Raw genomic sequence first — 16,018 nt, 5'->3', positions numbered from 1 at the left:
TCATCAGCGTACTGACATCTCACAAACCTGTCCCCGCAGCTCTGACCTGATCTTTTCCCACCCAACAGTCTTCTGAACAGCTCCACTTGGATGTTCCACGGACTCCAAAACTGGACGCATCCTACACACCACCAATCTTCCATCTGGCCCCAACATGGTATTTATAGCCACTCAGTTATCCTAATCAAATCCTGGAAAATAATTTCAGACTCCTCCTTCTCCTTACCTAATTCAGTCTCCAAGTCATGTCAATTTTACCTCCTGTTTCACATATCCCCTCCTCAGTAACCCTGCCATCGCTAAACCAAATTCAGGCATTGAGTAACTGCTATGTCACTTACAGGTTCCCAACTCACTTACCCACAGTTGCAATTTCTATCCATCCCCTCCTCTACCACCTCACCCCACCTCCCGCTTATAGCTATCTTCCATATTAAACCTGAAGTTAAGTACAGATCTGATATCCAACTTTCTACTTAACACCTTTCAACCACTCTTTACTAACTACAGAAAAAAGACCAAACTCTCTAGCTTCAACTCCCACCTTCCTGTCCTTCACTTCAAGCTATTTCCTGCTTTTCTTTATCTTTTTGCATCTACCAGGAGTACCCTTTGCATGTTTCCTCCTCTAGTTAATACATGAAAATCCCTCAGGATTCTGATCAAGCATCAGTTGTTCCAGTAAGGTTTTTTTCCAAAATGATCAGCTTCCTATGCATCTCTCTTACTCATCCAACATATCAGTCAAAAGTGTGTGCATGTTTTCCACCAGTTTCTAAATTGCTCAGAAGCAGGAACTGGGTATCATTTATCTTTTTAACTATGCCACAATCCTGGTACCCAAAGGGTAAGCAATAAGTATTTGTTGAAATGAATTAAGGAAGGCAAGTAGGGATCTTTTATTAATATTAATTCAGCAGTCAAACTTTTTTTTTGTAAGTAAGTCAAAGGTAACTGTAAAGCTAGCATTACAGAACTATTATAAACTACTTACTGAAGATAACTTGATAACCAATTGCTATAATTGGTTTAGCATCTTTCCTTCTACCTATTCCATTATGTATCTTCTCATATAGTGTTATAAACTGAGCAATAAACCTCCATGCAGATCCACTTATTACAGAAGTCATTCTATCCCAATATACTGAACTTAAGGTAAGTTATATGCAACTAGACATCAAAATCCACTGAAATAAGTTTTAGAATAAAAGACAATTCAATTTGCAAAAACTGTATGAAATTTCTTTTCATCCAACCTACCCGAAAATTATCTGGAGAGCTCAAATGAAGTCTTTCCCTAATATCTTCAGAAGCACCAGCACACAACCTATAAAAGATATGATAATTCCTTTCCTCTTTGCCTTGAACACAGATCCTAGATTTCTCTAGAAGATAATGTGAAACAAATCCTCCAACAACTGAACTCTAGAAAACAAAACAGAGAGAAATTACGGTTTTGCATCTGAAGTCTTAAAGTATAACCTACCAATGTTAAACTATCTTTCCTAATAACCATTTGTCTATCAAAGAGGTTGCAATATTTATCAAATAAAGGGGAAAAACAGATAACTATTAATAAACACAAGCTTTAGAATTTACAGAGATCACAGTGAACATATATATTCTCCCAAATATCTAACAGTAAGAGAAAAATTTTAATATATTTGCCATGAGTTCAAGTACACTACCAATTCTATCAAGACCTTCTGCTTTTTCTAAAAACACTTCCCAAATATATTAACCCAAAACTCACTCTCACTTACCTTTTCATTGAAATGTATTTCTACAAATTTCCCAAATCGACTACTATTATTGTTGCGAACAGTCTTTGCATTTCCAAAAGCTTCTAAGAGTGGATTAGCTATTAAAAAAGAAATGAAAATATGCCATAAAAATTAACATGAAGGAAAATTACAAAGCAATATACATACTGTTTCCATTTATTAATAAATACATATAACTAGAAAAATATTCTCAAAAAACTAACATGAATGAATTCACTTGTAATGTCAAATCCCACAAATATTTTTTGACTCCCCTTATGTCAGGCCCTATTAAAGTACAAGAGATGAAAAATTTATTTAAAATTTATCAAAAGAAAATGTAAGTATTATGGCAAAGATGAAATTTTCAAAAGTCATTAGATTACAAAATTTATAACTGAACTTTAAAAATTACTCTCTAAATATTTTTATAGTTTCCACATCAGCCCTACACAAGCAGAAAACAGCAAACCTATGATAAAATACAGGCAAAATGTTATTAGTTAACCTACTTTTAAATATATATATTAACATAACCTCCAGATTTAACATTTTTACATGCACGTCCAACAAAACCTAACAAATTCAGTTTATAGAATTGCCTACAAAAGGTGCTCAGAAGAATTTTTGAAATCCCAATGAACCAAATTTTAATTGTCTTTGTTTTATAATGCCTCTCTCTCTCTCTCTCTCTCTCTCTCTCTCTCTCTCTCTCACACACACACACACACACACACACACACACACACACTACATTACTGAAAGAGTTACTAGAGTCCACTCTTGTACTCACCGTAGTCTCAACTATAATTATACCAGATTAGTGTCACTCTTACTCACACATTCCTTCAACAATCTCATAAACTGCTTCATTTGTTTACTGCTGGAATATTTCTTATAAAATAGTCTAAAGTCCATTTCTCTTTGTCTGTCCACAGTAGAAAGCTTAACTAGTCTCCAAATCCATTTAAAGATCACTCCCAGGTTGCTTCACTTGCTAAAATAAGTAAGAAAGTACTAAAACTGAAAGAAATGTTAGCATGTATACGTCACCTCAAGATTTCTAGGGTCCTGCCAGTTAACACACACTATCCTCCATAAGGGGCTGGAGAAAAATGTGCAATAACCCTTTCTATTGGTCCTCAACTACAGCCTGTCACACAGCACACAGAGTGTTCTCATGACAAAAACTAGGCTTATATCCAATTCACAAGTGAATCTGTGCCTCACATCATCAAGTGAGAATATTAATTAGTATTTCATTAAATTAATCCCTAATTTGTTTTTATTTACTCATTCAATTTTAAATGACAATTCTCTCTCACTCAAGGCACTTTACTGTGATTATACTTTCGTGTGTCACCATACCTCAGTGAGAACTGTACATAAAATTAGAAAATTATTTATATCAAGAAATATGAAAAATCTTATTATGTAAACTTTAAAATGTTTATTAGAGTAGAATTTATATTCATGTACATGGATATTTTACATAATTGTGGAAAAGTATATGTAACTTTTGCCTGCCATGATCTAGCAAAATGCATGAAGGCTCCTGACAAATCTTTGTTCAACTGAAATTTTTTTTTTTAATGTCAGGAGTATTAAAAAGAGCACTTAGTAGATTATGCAATTAAGATGTCTGTCTTCATGTCCCTTCTCCACAAGTGATGAGCTATTTACTCTTCAGAAAGTCACTTAGACTCTTTTTACCTTAGTTTCTCACCTGTGGAGCAGGGATAAAACATTACCTACCTCGTATTCTGTGAAGATGTAAGTTAGGTAACCCATTTTAAGCAAATCAGATAACACCTAATGCATCCCACACATGTCAATACCATCATTATCATTAAATACCGAGTGTCTGGTAGGAAAAAGTGAGGAAGTGGTGAGGGACGTGTCAAGGAGGCCTGAAACACCTCAAAGAACTACAAGAAGGCCAATGTGACTAAAGCATGAGGATTCACAGGAAAAATGACTCAATCAGACCAGAAGAGGCAGGTACCTGGCCACAAAGAGCAAGGCAGGTTTAACCCTGAGAGACATATGAAGCCAATAAAGAGCTTAGAGCAGAACAGATCATCCCAGCTTCCACACAGAGAACAGATTACAGGAGGGGAGACCAGAGAGCATCCCGTGCTGCCGCAGGCTACTGCAGACCTGCCTGGACCAGCAGTGTCCAAACGGTACGGGAAGACTGTCTAAGGGGTGTACAGACACTGACTGCTTAAGGAATCAATATACAGACTCTTGCCCTCCAAGTGAACTCTTTTGTTAAAATGATTTCCCCCAGCACCTCAATTCCAAGTAACCCTCTCCTTTTCTCCTTTACTAAAACAAGGTCAACAAAACACACAGGAGGCCAGAAGCCTTCATGTATTCCTTTCACTCATTCACAGCTCCATAAAAGACGGTGCACATGCCGTGTATCAGGTGCTATTCCAGGGATTCTGAGTCTATAAAATCTTCGCCCTCTTAGTGTGTACATGGGGTCAGGGGGAAAACGACATTAAATAAATGACAAGATAAAAATGGAGCAAAGATTTGTTAAGAGATTGGAGTCTTCTGGATCTCTGTGAGAACATTCCAGACCACTTAGAGGATTCTTCTTAATTTCAGTACATAACAATAAAAAATAAGAATTTAAAAAGTTCTATCACCTTCAACAATTCTATCATCAATATCTTGACCAGTTCCATAGGATTCAGTCAGATATCTGTTTAAAATTCAGGATAAAAAAAAAAAGTTAGATGACAGTGATATTGCATGTACTATATTGCTTAAAACAATTTTTTTCTTTATATATTTTATTGAAGTACAATTGATTTACAATGATTCCAGTGCATAGCAAGGTGATTCAGTTATACATATACACATATTATTTTTGAAATTATTTTCCATTATAGGTTATTACAAGATACTGACTAGAGTTCCCTTTGCTATAAAGTCAATCTTTGTTGCTTGCTGCATATCTGTTTTTTTAATTAGAAATCTAGCATTCTAGTCATATTGTCAAACAAGGGATCAAACTGTCATAAATTTTTTAGGCAAAAATTCATAAGTTTTCTGAAATATATATATTATTTATATATAGATTTATATAAAAGCTTTTTTACTACACTTGCTAAAGACTTGAGAAAGAACATCAAAAGAAAAACAAGAAGAGGTGGAAAAACTGGAAAACATAAACTAAATGAAATGGGAGCACTGAACATGAAATGGAAAAAGCGAAACAAACTAGATAAAAATAATATATCATCATATAATACAGTTGTTTTTAAACATGGCTGCTTATTAGGAACATATCTGGGGCTCTGGAGAAAAAAGAGGCGATATCTAGGCATTTGTATTTTTCAAAAAATTCCAAGATAATTCTGCTATGTATCTGGATTTTAAAAAGTGATTACAGGTTTTTCTATGAAATCATAGTTCTGGTGATATAGGGTTCTATTATTTTTCTGTTGACCAATCATAATACAAATAGTACTGAGTGAGTAATAGTTGCATAATCACAACAATAAAAGATGTTTATCAGTTTTCACAATCAATAGCCAGACAAAAAATAAAAAATAATTATAATTGCAAGTCATAATGGGAACATGATTAACCTAACATTATAAAATAATTATATACAATTTGGGGGAGTCAAGCAAAATGATGCTGTAAGTGGAAGTGTATACATGCACATGCTTTCATCTGCCCAGCCAGTCTATGTCTTTCGGGTGGTGCATTTAATCTATTTACATTTAAGGTAATTATCAGTACCTATGATCCTATTACCGTTTCTTTAAGTGTTTGTGGTTTATTTTCTCTAGGTCTTTTCCTTGCTTGTTTCCTGCCTAGAGAAGTTCCTTTAGCTTTGTGGTAAAGCTCGTTTGGTGGTGCTGAATTCTCTTAACTTTTGCTTGTCTGGAAAGCTTTTGATTTCTCCATCAAATCTGAAGGAGAGTCTTTCTGGGTAGAGTATTCTTGGTTGTAGGATCTTCCCTTCATCATGTTAAATGTATCATGCCATTCCTTTCTGGTTTGTAGAGTTTCTGTTGAGAAATCACCTGATAGCCTGATGGGAGTTCCCTTGTATGCTATTTGCTATTTTTCCCTTGGTGCTTTTAATATTTTGTCTTTAAGTTTTGTCAGTTTGATTACTATGTGTTTATCCTACCTGGGACTCTCTTTGGGTTCCTCGACTTGGTTGACTATTTCCTTTCCCATGTTGGGGAAATTTTCAGCTATTATGTCTTCAAATATTTTTTCAGGTCCTTTCTCTCTTCTCCTTCCGGGACCCCTATAATGTGAATGTTGTTGTCTTTAAGGTTGCCCCAGAGGTCTCTTAGGCTCTCTTTACTTCTTTTCATTCTTTTTTCTATCTTCTGTTTTCTGGCAGTGACTTCCATCATTCTGTCTTCCAGGTCATTTATCCATTCTTCTGCCTCAGCTGTTCTGTTACTGACTCCTTCTAGTGTATTATTTATCTGTTTGTTTGTTCTTCTAGGTCTTTGGTAACCATTTCTTGCATCTTCTCCACTGTTTTCCCAAGATCCTGGATCATCTTCACTATCATTATTCCGAATTCTTTTTCTGGAAGGTTGCCTATCTCCACTTCATTTAGTTGTTTTTCTGGGGTTTTATCCTGTCCCTTCATCTGGAACACAACTTTCTGCTTTTTCATCCTGTAATGTGGTCTTTGTTTTAGCTGCTGTGTGACTGTGGTTCTTCTTGCTTCTTCTGTCTCCCTCTGATGGAGGAAGCTAAGAGGCTTGTGTAAGCCTCCTGATTGGAGGGAATGGTGAGGGGAAAAGTTGGGTCTTGCTCTGATGGGCAGGGCCTTACTCAGTAAACTACTTCCCTGGTAGCTCAGACGGTAAAGCGTCTGCCTGCAATGCAGGAGACCCAAGTTCAATCCCTGGGTTGGAACAATCCCCTGGAGAAGGAAATGGTAGCCCACTCCAGTATTCTTGCCTGGAAAATCCCATGGACGGCAGAGCCTGGTAGGCTACTATCCATGGGGTCGCAAAGAGTCAGACACGACTGAGTGCCTTCTCTTTACTCAGTAAAGCTTTAATCCAATTATCTGCTGATGGATGGAGTTACACTCCCTCCCTGACAGCCTAAGGAGACCCAGCCCTGAGGTCTATGGACTTTAGAGCAGGGTTAATGGTAACCTCTAAGAGGGCTTATGCTATGGGGGACCTTCCAGGACTGCGGTTGTCAATGCTCCTGATTCTGTGATGAGCCCCTGCCGACTGACACCTCCACAGGAGACCCTCTAACACTAGCAGGTAGTTTTGGTTCAATCTCCCCTGGGGTCACTGCTCCTTACCTCTGGGTCTTGGTGCACGCAAGACTTTGTGCCCTCAAAGACTGAAGTCTCTGTCTGCTGCAGTCCCATGGAAGTCCTATAATCAAATCCCGCTGGCCTTCAAGGTCAGATTCCCTGGGGAGTCCCAGTCTCTTTGTCAGGTCCCCAGCCTGGGTAGCCTGACATGGGGTTGAGAACTTTCACAACAGTGGGAGAACTTCTTCAGTATTATTTTTCTCCAGTCTGTGGGTCACCCACCTGGCAGGAATGGGATTTTCTTGCAATTGTGCTCCTCCCACCATCTCACTGTGGCTTCTTCTTTGTCTTTGGACATAGGGCGTCTCTTTGGGTGGGTTCCAGTGTCCTTCTGCCTGTCGATGGTTTTTCAACAGCTAGTTGCAAGTTTGGTGCCCTTGCAGGAGGAGATGAGTGTATGTCCTTCTATATTGCCATCTTGAACTGGCAGCCTATATTTCTAATTTTAATATTATTTAACACATCTAACATTGAAACCTGAATCATGTACTGGAATGGCTCATTTAAATATTACAGATTTGTATTTAAAGTCTTTGACATCTAAATCAGCATTATTTTTTTAGAACTTTTTGGGAACATTCTGATCTTAACCAACTATTGTCTCTGAAATATGATATACATTATACATAGAAATATTTATCTTTGACGCTGGGAGGAAGGTTATGGGGAGGTAGAAACAAGAAGATCAGTCATCATAAACTTAAGCTAAAAAATTATTCTGACCACTCTAATAGCAGGAATATTGAAAACAGAATGCAATGGTTGGATTTTGAAGGAATGGTTGGAGATTTCCCTTTGCCTAACCAGCACTGGTCTCCTCTAGAATCCTCCTGAGAATAACATATCAGAGCTAGATTTCAAAAATTTCCAGCTTAGCTTCCACATAAGGTGCCTGTTTTTATAACAGAAACAGAGCCCACCATTTCAAACTGTGTCATAAAGCATGCAAAATACGCAAGGTTAATCTGGTCAAATCTCAAGGAGATCTTTGTTAACTCTTTGTTCATATCATATTCAAGGCAACACTATTCACAAGAGTCAAGAGATGGAAGCAACTCCAGTGCCCGCTGATGAGTGAATGGATAAACAAGATGTGATATATCAACATGACAGAATAGTACTTCTTAAAAATGAGGAAAATGCTAACACATGCCTCAACATGGATGAACTTTGAGGACACCGTGCTACTGGGGGAAAACCAGTCACAGAAAAACAAAAAGTTGTACATTTCACCTATATGAGGTGTCCAGAGTAGTCAAAATCAAAAAGGCAGGAAGTAAGAACAGTAGTTGCCTGGCATTTGGGTTGGTCAGGGGGGAACACAGAGTTGTTTAAAGGGTATAGGATTTTAGTTTTGCAAGATGAAAAGTTCTGGAGATTGGCTGAACAACAATGTGAATATACTTAGCACGACTGAATTGTACACTTAGAAACAGTTAAAATGGTAAATTTTATGTTGCATATTTTTTTTACCACAACTAAAAATAACTTGTTCAAAACATTTTAGGTCAGCTAAATATTCCTCACCTTAGAACAAATTTTGTATTTTCTGTTTTGCCAGCTCCTGATTCTCCAGATACAATGATGGACTGACTCATCTTGAGCACCTTCATGTCTCGAAAAGCCTTATCAGCTGGAGTCAAAATAATACCACACTGTTAGTGATGAACAAAGTATAAAAATTTCCAAATGACAGAAAGTCCATTTACTAACAAAAAGCACTTGTGCTGAAAGAAATTATAAATGTGTGTTTACAGTTACCAAAATTTTTAAATAAAATCATTTAAAAGTATTCAAAACATCTCTACAAGTATATACTTTAAATGTTCTCTATAATTATCCTGACAGCTAAGTGATATGAAGTCCAAATAAACAACTCTTATATTTGCACTAGAATGTCTCCATATTATGAGCAGCGGCTCAGTTTTTCCTAATACCAGAACATATTTTCCAAGAGATGAAAAATGCTCACCATACATAACTAATGACATCCCCAGGGAATTAAACAAAAAGTAACAAGCTACCAATTAAGAAATCTGGCAGCCAAAATTTCTGCTGGAGAAAAAAAGAAAACACAACTGCACAACAGATCTGTGGTGTTTTTTTTTTCCCTCCTGTAATTCTACCATTAAACATAGACATCTTGCAGAATTTACCAACATTTCAAAAACAGGCAAAATTAACTGCTTTCAATTGTTTAGATATGCCATTATTTATATATACAATTTTTAACTATCTTCATTATCCTCCAACAATTTAAGCTATATCTTTTGGACTTTGCAGACAAGATGACCACAATTTGATTCTGTTAAAGTGGACTAAATTAAAGTAAATTTAATTAAAAATGAGGTCCTGACAAGTTGAGCCCTATATGGCAGCTATTTCTCACCCCAGGCAGGTGCTACCCATACCAGTGAAGAAGGCTCTACAGATGGCTTTTTCTCTAAGGACCCAGGGCAAACTCATGCAAGAGTGTTCACACCTCTTTGACCAATTCATCAGCAATCTGTTTCACCCAATTCCGTGGAACTGTCGAAAACGCTTTTTTAGTAGTAAGCAACTACATTTTAAACATGTAACTCTGTAGTGATGAACTTGCTCACCATTTCGCCAGCTGATAGAACGCATGCAGATGCCCATCAGAGCATCAAAGAGCCAGCTGCACTGGACTGAGTGAGTGAGTGAAGTCGCTCAGTCGTGTCCGACTCTTTGCGACCCCGTGGACTACTAGGCTCCTCCGTCCATGGGATTCTCCAGGCAAGAATACTGGAGTGGGTTGCCATTTCCTTCTCCAGGGGATCTTCCCGACCCAGGGATCAAACCCAAGTCTCCCACATTGGAGGCAGACGCTTTAACCTCTGAGCCACCAGGGAAGCCCCATACTCACTCTGCCTAGCAGCACCCAGAACATGTGCAGTCAGATCTGGAGGTGAAGCCCAGTCAAGCCAAAACACAGGTACAAAGAGAAACTAACTGTGCTAAACACCTGAACCAAAACGTGTCACAATTTAACTGATGGTTATGTCTGAACTCCAAGGCTTAGGTAGCATCTCTGTACTTGTAGCCACCAGCTACGGGGGATACCTCTCAAGCAACTCTGTCTCTGCTTTTCAGAGCTAAAGTGCAGATGAGAGACAGTGCCCAAGAAAGGCGAAGACCGACGCTGCTGCCATTCCATGCAGATTCTCCAGAGATATGAAACATGTGTCACTGTCCCATCCTTTACAATTTAAGATGCCCTGATGAGGGATAAAGCATGGAAGGCGTTTGTTCTCACATGCCCCTTCTAGCTGAGGTAAACACTCACAAGTAAGGGTAAGAGCGAATGGTCTGGGCCTCCTTCTTAGTTGTAGAAGGAAGACACTTTAAAGATGGAGTCAAATAAAAACATTAGGTCACATTTTATTATGACCTACTTTCAACTGGATAGACACACTTAAGAGAACACAGGCATTTAACAAAGGTAATGAGGTACAACCACCCCATGAGTCGGCAGCCAAAGTATTCCTCCCCAGCCTGTGTGAGCGACATGCTCCTAACACAGTGACACAGTCAGGCGTACACAGGCCTTCATACAGTCGATTCATGGTATCTTTTACTAATCCAAAAGAAAAACTGAATGAGTGTGTACAACTGAAATAAAAATTAAGATATAACGAAATTACTTACCAATTGCAAACACATGGGGTGGCATCGTCCCAAGAGATTTTCCTTGGTATGACTTTATTGTATCTGAAGAATAGATTTTAGGTATGTCAAAGTATGGGTTCACTGCAATCAGAATGTTGGCCACATAGGTCTAAATGGGAAAAGCGTAAACATTAAATTTTCCAATTATTATTTTCATTTAAAATCAAACAAAGCTCATAAATGAAAGAACATACAGCAAGTAGACACCCCCAATTCTCTCTGTAACTAGAAATACCAAATTTGCATTTCTGGCCCTAAACATTCCTGATCTCTGTTGGACTCCTATTTCTTCAACACTTAATAAATATTTACATCTTCTTATCCCATAGGCATCTAAAACTCGCCACATCCAAAATCAAAATCACGTCTCTTGACCTTCCTTTGCATCAAAGGAAACACACTCCCTTCCACCCGCCCTCCCAGGTTCAAGACACCACCACCAGATCCGCATGGGCAGAGCTGAGCCCCTGCTCCTCCGTCTCAGACATCTTCTGCTGACTCCACTTACAACATCTGCTCTATCCCTACAGCCTGCATGTTGCTTGTTTGTATCCCTTGTCTAGACTACTTTCTTCACTGAAGAGTGTAACACAGCTACTAAAGAGTGTAGCATAGCTCATGGAACCCTTGAGGCCTGTGCCCATCACTGAAAACCTAGGACTGATTTGGCTCTGCAGTGACCACTGGTCCCAGACTTTTGCAAAACACCATATGCTAACTACTGCCTAGAATACTGAAGGGCTAAATGTTTGATGAGCAATGAAGCTTGCTTTCAAATTTGAAATTTCATCGTGGCTTCAAAAGACCGAAAAAAAAAATGCCACCAGTAGGATTTATAAAATTCTTTGTGGGTAGAAAGAGAGTTGTGGTTTAGCAATTGGTTGTGGTTTGCAGACCAAACTAGGGCATAGAGGACCATATTTTTTTCTCTTCTGCTTCCCTTCTTCTGGAAGGGAAATGATGTGGAAACCCCAAACTCTCAGCCTGCTAATCTAAAATTCAGTGAATGCTCTCAAACCTGTTTCCTGGGGTGGGGTGAAAAGTAAATTCCAGTTAATAATCTTTCCATGGAAAACAAAAGGAAAGTAATAGAGACTTTAGTAACCAAGGAAAATGTTAAATGTCTATGGGAGAATGGTGGCAATTCTGGTCAATGAGAAGTATAAAAATATCCAACTCAAACTATTCTGAACTGCTTCACTCTCTTACATATGTTACAGTAATAATCATTTTGTTTGTGTGTTGCTGGTATTTAATGGTTTTATAACCAAAAGGCATAACTGGCTAGGCAAAAACCTACCAGTTAACGGCTTTCATTAACTTTGAAAACACTGGTTTTCCAAACAAGAGGATGATGCTAAACAGCCACTGTCTAACAGAGGTTGTACACCCAACTGCATACACATCTTAGGAAAAGAAGGCCAGAACAAATAGAAATAATCTTAAAATTCTCCAGAGTGATGCAGACTCACACATGAGGAACAAAAACTTAAAATTTCACAAATAAGTAATTATTTCTATCAAGTACGTGATTCAGCAGACACTTGTTGATCAAATGTAGTGCTAATCTTCTTATGAAAGTACAGTGAATTCTGCATGTAAACCTTCAGTTATCAGTGGCCACAGTCAGCAAGTAGAACATCACCACTGCATAGGAAACATTAATGGCAGTGGAAATTCCAGGGTGAGAAATTTATGTATAATCATCCCAAATAAAAACCAACTATCTCAGTGTTTTGTTGAGTAAGATGATTCTGTAAAGGTAGTTTAAAATGTGTAAACTTCAAGAAAAAGATATTAAAACAATTAAAATTTGCTCAGGTAAGTAAAACTGATTCACTACCACCATGTAGACATGTAAAGAAAAAATAGTGGGCAGTTCTACCTGAAAGATGATTACATTTATATCAGCTTTTACTGACCTATTACAAGTTAAACTGCTTTAACAAACAAACTTTAAAAACTATTATTTTAGTACCTAAAACATTTAGCACACATTAGATACTCAACATTAGTCTGCTGATTAAATGAATTTTGCTTCCAAATATATTTCTAAGTAAGAATAGCCATATCTATATTAACCTAGATATACTATTTAGTTGAATTTGGGGGAAAAAAAAACAAAAACAAAGAGAAAAGGAAAGACTTAATACTATGTATAAGTGAAGATAAATTCTTTTGGAAAAGACTAACTAGATTAGTTCTATTTCCCAGCTGTCACTGCTTGGACAGATGGCAAAGACTAAAGGTAATTTAGTCAGAATTAAGTAAGTACAATTAGGCAAACTGATAGTGATATAAAAAATTAAGAACGTCATTTGATCTAGGAAGTGTCAAAGAAGCCATGTGTTTTCTTCTTTCAAAAATAATGAAGAGTCCCATCTTTATAACAGGAGAACTACAGCAGGGTAATTTATCTCCAGCCAACAAAGGAACCTATAACTAGAATAAAACCTCATACATGCCCAGTGAATCATGATCATTAAAACATACCATTTAAGCATTCATCTGAATGCTTTGGTGCAAACTCTATTTAATACACTAGAAGCACTGTCTTTCATTTTTAAATATCTGGGCTTTTACGGAAAGTTCTCTCTCTGGAATCAAATATTGCAACTATTCAGGCTCATGGTCAGCATTTCCGTGTTCCTGAAATTTCCTCACATACTGCCTTCTATTCTAATTTACATTTTCTGTCATCCAAGTTTTTAATCTCATTGTGTATGCCTTAAGTCTCACTTAAATGTTTTGCAGAACAATGTGGAAAGTGCATTAATTAAACACATCTATAGATATATGCCAAAAATTTAAAAATCAAAGTTCAAAATAATTAATGCTTTTTTAAATAACCAAATTGGATAGATTTAAGGCTGAAAAATATTAGATGATGCCCTGAATTCATTATTTCATTCCACAAATACTTCTTAAGTACCGTCTACCACGCCTGGTCTAAGCTCTGGAATTAAGAGCAGTAGATTATGAAAAAATTGTCATCCTCATGGAGCTCGGGCTCCATTCAACAGGCTCAGGTCAAGTGTGATCTCCTGGTAAGAAAATTTCAAGCTCAATAAAATCAAACAGCAGCATGTAAAATAATAACCCCCACAAAACTTAAACCACAGGTAAAATACTTACATAAATTCTGTCTTTACTGTATCGAACTTTGATGTTATGGAGTAGTGTGGCTTCATTTAAATACATTAATGAACCTGAGATGGAAATTTTGTAAATCATTAGATATCTGAAGGAAAAAAGCAAAATAAAACAATGCCATCTTAATCTGAATCACTCGGACCCAAGCTAAAATTCACCTGTTAGGTTAAGTTTAATTCCATCTTTTCCCTGGTACCTGTAAACTCCAGAAGCTGATTTAAAATATATCTAGCTTACATACATGTTATAATGATTTTTTTTTTATTTTTTTTAAAGTTGACTTTTTTTTTTTTAATTTTAAAATCTTATATTTTTGAACAAACTTTCAGCTAGAGGAGTGTCTCCAGTGAGTATCATGTGAATACACAGTGAGGAGGGCTTCGCTGGTTGCTCAGCTAGCAAAGAATCCGCCTGCAATGCAGGAGACCGTGGTTCGATCCCTGGGTCGGGAAGATCCCCTGGAGAAGGGATAGGCTACCCACTCCAGTAATCTTGGGCGTTCCTGGTGGCTCAGTCGATAAGGAACCTGCGGCAAGCCAGTCCAGTTTTCTTGCCTGGAGAACTCCCATGGACAGAGGAGCCTGGCAGGCTACAGTCCACAGGGTTGCAGAGTCGGGCATGACTGAGCGACTAAGCACACACACGCAGTAATGAAGTTTGGCTAAAATGGCAGGCACCATTCAAGTGGAAAGACAGCACTACTTCAGACAGTGCTGACTCTTAACAATATTTACTGTTTGTTTACAGGGCGGCACCAGCTCTCGGGTGTGGCCTGCTGGATCTCGTTCCCTGACCAGGGGTAGGGCCCCGGCTTCCTGCACTGGGAAGTGACCCTCAGCCATGGACCACCAGGGAAGTCACAGACAGTGCTGAGTTTACACATTTCTGACACAACAAAGATTAGTGGATGACACTAATCCAATATGATGCTCAGAATTTTACAGAAAATAAAAAAGATGAAATTTCAGAATGTGAAGGGAACAGGTCATTCAGTCAGTGCTTCACAACTGATATGACAAAGTAAGAATCCTGGAGAAATCATGTGTGTCTTAAACTAGAACAGCAGCATCGAGGTAGAAATCCTGGTTTTCTGACGTCTGTTCCACTAACACTCTGACACACTCGATTCTCCCGGCCTGATTTACAGCCCCAGCCCACAGCTGGCTGAGCTCCATTTTCACGTTTCCACCACACGCTCAGGCAGACAGGCCCACTCTTACCCCACTCACTCCGTTTCCATCATCTGCACCACCACTCCCCACTCATCTGTTCTGCAAGGCGAGTGGGTACGAGGACCCTCCTCTCCCCTTCCTTGCTCTGAACTCACTTCCAAGTCCTTCAGCTCAGTTCAGTCGCTCAGTCGTGTCCGACTCTTTGCGACCCCATGAATCGCAGCACACCAGGCCTCTCTGTCCATCACCATCTCCCGGAGTTCACCCAGACTCATGTCCATCGAGTCAGTGATGCCATCCAGCCATCTCATCCTCTGTTGTCCCCTTCTCCTCCCGCCCCCAATCCCTCCCAGCATCAGAGTCTTTTCCAATGAGTCAATTCTTCACATGAGGTGGCCAAAGTACCGGAGTTTCAGCTTTAGCCTCATTCCTTCCAAAGAAATCCCAGGGCTGATCTCCTTCAGAATGGACTGGTTGGATCTCCTTGCAGTCCAAGGGACTCTCAAGAGTCCTCTCCAACACCACAGTTCAAACGCATCAATTCTTCAGCGCTCAGCCTTCTTCACAGTCCAACTCTCACATCCATACATGACCACTGGAAAAGTCCTTACACATCTAATAAAGTGCAGCACAGCACTCGCCTCATGGAAGGCACTCACAATTAACACAGTCTGGGCCTCTGAAATGGCTCTTTCTTTCCAATTCCACAGTCCCAAGCCCAGTGCAGGTCTCAGCGCCACTTCTGTAATCACAGGAGCCTCCCACCTGTCTACTGCCCCAGTCTCTCTTCCCTCTAACCCTGACTGCTCATGGCTCTCATCTAATCACACTAGTGGCGGCCTAGTCGCTAAGTCGAGTCTGACTCTGTGACTGCATGGACTGTAGTCTCCCAGGCTCCTCTGTCC

General features: G+C 38.7%; 1 protein-coding gene across 6 annotated transcripts in view; it reads right to left on the bottom strand.

Moving 5' to 3' along the window:
• The window catches only part of MYO6 (myosin VI), a 100,145-nt gene that overhangs the window by 76,013 nt on the left and 8,114 nt on the right, over window positions 1-16,018 (bottom strand). For 5 of the 6 annotated variants that reach the window (XM_068985496.1, XM_068985495.1, XM_068985498.1 and 2 more), the window contains exons 3-8: window positions 13,924-13,997; window positions 10,768-10,897; window positions 8,626-8,731; window positions 4,424-4,479; window positions 1,764-1,861; window positions 1,261-1,425 (exon numbers count right to left, since the gene is read on the bottom strand). In XM_068985496.1, coding sequence (XP_068841597.1) covers window positions 1,261-1,425; window positions 1,764-1,861; window positions 4,424-4,479; window positions 8,626-8,731; window positions 10,768-10,897; window positions 13,924-13,997 — 629 coding nt within the window. The remainder of the gene's footprint in view (window positions 1-1,260; window positions 1,426-1,763; window positions 1,862-4,423; window positions 4,480-8,625; window positions 8,732-10,767; window positions 10,898-13,923; window positions 13,998-16,018) is intronic. The other variant, XM_068985500.1, reaches the window with a different exon arrangement.

This window comes from Capricornis sumatraensis, chromosome 13 (assembly GCF_032405125.1).
Source record: "Capricornis sumatraensis isolate serow.1 chromosome 13, serow.2, whole genome shotgun sequence".
In the NCBI taxonomy this organism is placed as follows: Eukaryota; Metazoa; Chordata; class Mammalia; order Artiodactyla; family Bovidae; genus Capricornis; species Capricornis sumatraensis.
Note: the sequence above shows the minus strand (reverse complement) of the source record. Positions and strands in the feature narration are given on the sequence as shown.